Source organism: Amphiprion ocellaris, chromosome 11 (genome assembly GCF_022539595.1).
Source record: "Amphiprion ocellaris isolate individual 3 ecotype Okinawa chromosome 11, ASM2253959v1, whole genome shotgun sequence".
Taxonomy (NCBI): Eukaryota; Metazoa; Chordata; class Actinopteri; family Pomacentridae; genus Amphiprion; species Amphiprion ocellaris.
Window position 1 is genome coordinate 36,539,779 of NC_072776.1, and position 6,000 is coordinate 36,545,778.

Consider the following 6,000-nt stretch of genomic DNA (forward strand, 5'->3'; position numbering starts at 1 on the left):
TTTGCTACTTTGACAGTCCTGAGGTTTTGATACTTGGTCCTTTCAAACTCTAGAAATGCCAGTTTGTGGGTATCAGGTTCCACCAGTCCACCGTTCAGACTGATGTTGTTACTACTGTGTGTTTCAGGTCCAGATCAGAGTCCGGCTGGGTTCAGACAGTTCCTGATCCAAACTCCCTAAGCAGCACTGTGTGCAGCATCCTGAGAACCACAGAGACCATCACCACTAACACTCTCCTGAGGGCCCATCTCTCCCAAGGCAGCCCTGAACCAAACACCCCCTCTGGATCAGTCCAGGAGAGCAGCACTACAGACCAAGACCAAGACCATGCTGTTGCTGAAAGGAGTCCTTCTCCCACTCCTCTGGCCGATCCCACTCCACAGGCAGATCCCACTCCACAGGCAGATCCCACTCCACAGGCAGATCCCACTCCTCTGGCAGATCCCACTCCACAGGCAGATTCCACTCCACAGGCAGATCCCACTCCACAGGCAGATTCCACTCCCAGGGCTGATCCAGACTCATTCCTTCACAGTGACAACATCAAGCTTCACACATGCACCCCTCAACCCACCACTTTTCTCTGTGAAAACAGCACTGGGACAGAATGGATCCTCCATCACAGTTCCTCCCAAACTGAGAGGGAAACCAGGGCCCAAAGAGAAGGTGTCAGCAGAACCAGAACCAGTTCAGTAACTCAGCAGACCGTTCACCCCCTCTCCTTCCCTTCAGATAGTCAGTTAACCAGGCCTAAGGACAGCAGCTGCTCATCAATCCCCTACAGTCCTCCTCGGTCTGACCTGGATGTCCTGAACACGTCCTCCACCGCCACCCAACAGACAGTTTGCAGTCAGTCCTGTCCGTTCATTGTCCCACCAAGCAGCAGGCCTCAGGACCAAGCCGCTGGCCCAGTCGGCATCAGCAATGACACATTTAGCTACCATCACACGGTCTCCTCCATCCATGAGTCCCTGACCTGCACCTGTACTCAGCAGTGTGTGCATTTCCCTGGCATACCTCCCAGCAGTTTCACCCGGCCTGGTGCTCCTCCTCAGGACCTGGCTAACCCGCATGTCCCTCCCCCATCCTCTCCATCCCATCTACTAACTCCAGACCAGGACCCAGACATCTGTCTGCCCATGGCCATCAAAGAGGAGATCCAGCTCACTCCTCAGATCCAGGGCCCCCCCCTTCCTGCCCCTCCTCAGGCAGAGTCTCTTCCACAGGGAAAAGACTCTCGTTCTGGACGTCCCTGCTTCACCAGGCCCCTGTCCAGAGCCACCATCATGGAGGGCTCTCCGGTGACGCTGGAGGTGGAGGTGACGGGACACCTGGAGCCCAGGCTCACCTGGTGGGTAGCATACAACCAGCTCCACAGTAACACACTCCACAGCTCAGCATCAAGCTCCTTTACACCTGCATTAACATGAGCTCTACAGCCAGATCACAGTTACCTGCATTAACCCTCTAAACTCGAGGTTGTAGGCGTCCATTTTAGCTCACTGTGGTTCCTCTAAAGTCCTGCAGCTCTGAGGAACCACAACACCATGAAGGAGAGAACTCAGAGATGTCTTCTGTCAGCAGTTAGAATGAACAGGAAAGAAAAAAAAACATTTCTTTGATTATTTATTTTGCAAAAATGTAAAATCCTGGAATCATCAAGTCCGACATGTTTCCAAGTGTCCACAGGTGTTACAGCACTGGACAACATGAAAGATCCATAGAGATATCTAACTAAATATGTTTTAAATTAGCTTTCATCCTCGACTCATCTCTGCCTGTACTTCACCTGAAAACTCTTCTTCACTGTTCATCACAGCTGAGTCAGTCATGTGAGTTAGTTGTGCTGAGTGAAGTGAATAATTTTTTGTTTTTACTGAATCTGGTTCAAGCAAATGCTTCGTTTTTGTCAGTTTTTTAAATGAGATGTAGAATGAAGTGAATTTGCTGAAGCATCTTGATTTTAAGCTGAACTTTAATTTTCCTGATGGAACGGATCACATGTTAAACACTGACTCATGCTGGCTTTGTAATGAAACATTACATCACATCCACCCCGACCCTGTTACCATGGTTACTATGTAAAGAGACTGAAGCTGCTCTGGCCTGAAAGTGGCACTGCGTTCACATCAGCTGATTATCGACAACAGACTCCACGCTGGCTCCCGATCAATCACAGTTTGCCACCTCATGACTTCAGATGTGTTCAGGAGGGAGGAGCCTGAAGCAGGACACACTGTGGACTGTCACCGTGGTTACCGTCTCTCTGCTCCTGCTGGTTGTCGGGGTGACGCAGCTCCATCACCATTCAGCCAGCAGGTTTCATCTGGATGTTTGGATTCTAACATCCAGCTGTGGTTCTGTTAGAACATCACAGAGACTCCTGTTGATGCAGGTGTAAAGATGTTTACCCAGATTAATGAACTCTGCTCTCTGTGGGAATAAAACTCCTTCTGTGGCATCGCTGCCCAGAACGTTCTGTTTGCAGGTAGCACATTCAGTTTTCTGAGTGTATATTTGTTGATGCTTTGCAGGATATTCTTTGTTCGAGTCGCTACAATCAGAGTAAAATCTGCACGTCACACTGAACAGGAAGCGTTGAAGCACAACAGAAGGACTAAATCATCTACAGATCTAGAATAAGACGGTTAATATGTGCTGATGGACATTCTGTAGGTTTGTTAGGGGACAGTTTGATGGTTCGTGTCCACAGGTTCTGTTATTCAGCATTTCTATTCATTGTCTGTGTGAGCGGCCCTACAGTGCATTGTGGGAGACGAGGTGAAGCTGCTCCTCATTTTAATAAAGTCTCTACTGCTTTTCGTCCTCTAAAAACTCCTCAGAAGCTTTAAAATGAGTATTTTAACCCTCCTGATGTCCCCACTTACAGGCATCCAAAAATATTGTTTTCTTGTCTGAAAAAAAATCCAAAAATTGAACAAAAAAATTCCCCAAATTTCTGAAAATTTGCAAAACCTTCAGGAAGAAAATTCCAACAATTCCTTAAAAGTTTCCCTTAAAAGTTTTGTTTTAACAAAATCCCCGAAATTTGGCAAGAAAATTCTTATTTTCAAAAAATGAGTAAAAATCTTCCAAAAAAAATCCTAAAAATATCTGGTGATTACATATATATCAGTAAAACTTCTTAAAGAAACATTTTTAGCATTTCTTTTTTTCCACCAAAAAATGTTCAAAGATTTCCTAAAAATGTTGAAAATGTGGACATTAGGAGTCTCACTGGGATTTTTTTTTCTCCACATTTACAAACTTTAAAATGGGTCAATTTGACCCGCAGGACGACACGAGGGTTAAGATTCAACAGATGTTTTTAGAAACAAGTTCAACAAACTGTTTTTAACCAAAGTCTGAAACCCAGCAGCAGAGAGAGCTCGGGTGAAGGGATTGTCCAATCAGGTGCAGCCAGCATTAGGAGGGCGGAGCCACAGTAGGAGCTCCTGTCAATCACTGGTTATGGTCGTAGATCCATCACCTAAAACCTCTCTGTGGACACAAACCAACACGACGTGGATGTTTTAATAACAGGAGGAGCTTTCAGTCGGCTGACCGGTCTGACTGTCATCATGGTCATTAGGTGGAGAGATGGAGGGGCGTCGCCCCGCCAGGACCCGGACCTCCTCCTGGTCGAGGACCCGGACCTCATCCTGGTCGAGGCTCCAGACGCTCGTCACAGCAGCGGTGAACTGTGGTTGGTGGACGAGGTGTTTGACATCATGAGTGTGGACGCCTGGTTTGGGACTCTGTGTGTTCTGATGTGGCTGCTCTACTTCATCCTGCTGTAGATTATCCTGCTCTAGATCAGTGGTTCTTAACCTTTTTGACCTCTAGGCCCAATTTTCCCAGTACGAAGTGATCCGGGGCCCATTTTAATATGAACATTTTCATTACAGTTGATCCGAGTCTGAGTTTGAATTGTATTCAATAACTAAAACAAGTCCACTTACAGTTTAACAAGCTAAAACCTTGTAAAATAAATGATATGATACACTGTGATCATCTCAAAGACATTTCTTTATATCATGTATGTAAACCTGCACATACAACACAGAACAAGTAAGCAATTAGAACAAATCAAGTTGCAACAAGAACAAATATAAAGGCTCAAGCCAAGCATATTAACAAAAAATTTAAAAAATCTGAAATCCAAACATATTTTGATTTAGATACTCAAAAAACTGAAGAGAAATTCTGATAAATAAAACTCTGTGGTAATAAAATAAATACATTCAAAATAATAAACGTTTAAAATTAAATGTAAATAAAATTTACATAAAGTGCAATTGAAAATATTGACTTATAACCTGCTGACAAATTTGACAATTTAGCAGTCTTCATTTCTTTGCTCCAAAAAAACCCTCTAAAATTCTATACAAACTCTACAAACATTCTCTGCAAACTACAAATTTGTGACAAATGAACATTAACAACAGTCACAAGAGTCCATTTTTTTAAACATGCAACAACTCCCATTCTATGTTGACCTCTTAATGAGACAGTTGGGCCTGCTTCTCAGACATGATCAGATCTAGTCTGGGTGGAATGGGGGAAAGGCTCACTCTCAGGGTAGCCTCCAGTGATGCTCTGAATCTGTTTCGAGCTTTAATCTTAGTTGTGGCCACACTCAACACACTGGGCTCTCGGCTCTGCCTTGCTACCTCCCTTCACAAAGCTGAACTTAATAAAGTCAGGGTTGTTCTTCCGCACAAATTTCGCCTTTGAGGAGGGGGTGGCATCAATTTCATCTTCATTTTTTCGTTTTAAAAACTTCATAACTTCTGTCAAAACTTTGCTGCTGGCTTCTTCTGTTCCTGTTTATTGGAGCGTGTTCAACAACTGAATGATGCTTCACTTGCCACCAAGTGGTGGGGAGCTGCATTGCGGTCCCGTGGCCCTCGTGGCCCACAAGTGCAGAAGTGAAAATTTTTCGCGGCCCAGTAGTTGGCGCTCGCGGCCCATCCTATGGTTCAGAATCACTGCTCTAGATCATCCAGCTCTAGATCATCCAGCTCTACATCTTCTTGCTCTAGATCATCATCTAGAACAGTGGTTCCCAACCTGTTTGGCTTAGAGCCCCCCCATAGGATGAACCCCCCCCCATAAGTACACTACAATACATAAGAGGGAAGTTAATGAATTGTATTACTAATAGAAAATTCCCTAAAATTATGAAAAATATAATATTTTATATCAAACCAAGAGTTGTACTCTGACGAGGAGGAGAGAGTTTATGGCTGCAGTAAATTTAGTGACACTACAATGCATAAGAGTTAAGTTATTGATTTTTTTTTTTAACCATAAAAAAAATCCTTAAAATTATGAAAAAAAATGTAATATCAAACCAAGAGTTGTAGTATGATCAGCAGGAGTCAGTTGCTGGCTGCATTTGTGTCTCTTTGCTGTTGCAGCGGTTTTGCATTTTGCAGACGGTTCCTGTTCACTCGTTGCACAACCGGCTGCTCATAGACATCAGTGTTATTTCTGCAGCTACTTTTGATTAAACTGGGCTTGTAGCACATTGTCTAGCTTACAACGATGGGAAAGAGGCATTGTTTATGTTTAGACAACGTATATTTAATGAGTTATTGATGCCGGAAGTCCGAATTAGTGAATATCTTTCCGACTTTACAAACTGTGTTTTGTTTCCTGACGTCTCCGTAATTCGCTGGCTTCATGCTGTCATTTACGAGCATTTCACCACAAATAACATAATTCTGTCTTGTCCTTTAATAAAACCAAATTTAAGGTAACTCTCGAGGTGTAGCCGGAGTTTTTAAGGTACTGATGAATCTTCACCTGTTCTGCGTTTTTCAGACACCGTTTCCGTCAGTAATTTTCTAACTGCACACAAACTAATGAATCTGGATGAACTAGGAGCCGACCTGAAGAAAGTGTGGAGAGAAGTTGAAAGGTCAAGGAGGTGTGGCCATCGAAGCAGCAAAGGATTTTTGAAGAAAGACCAAATAAATGTGTTTTAAAAATGTT

The 6,000-nt window shown here is 43.9% G+C and overlaps 1 protein-coding gene across 1 annotated transcript in view; it reads left to right on the forward strand.

The window, feature by feature from the left end:
• ccdc141 (coiled-coil domain containing 141) overlaps positions 1-5,765 on the forward strand; it is a 45,218-nt gene extending 39,453 nt beyond the window's left edge. Inside the window, exons 27-28 of the mRNA XM_035956537.2 lie at positions 128-1,351; positions 3,593-5,765. Coding sequence (XP_035812430.2) covers positions 128-1,351; positions 3,593-3,800 — 1,432 coding nt within the window. The 3' untranslated portion in view covers positions 3,801-5,765. The remainder of the gene's footprint in view (positions 1-127; positions 1,352-3,592) is intronic.
• Positions 5,766-6,000: the final 235 nt, after the last annotated feature.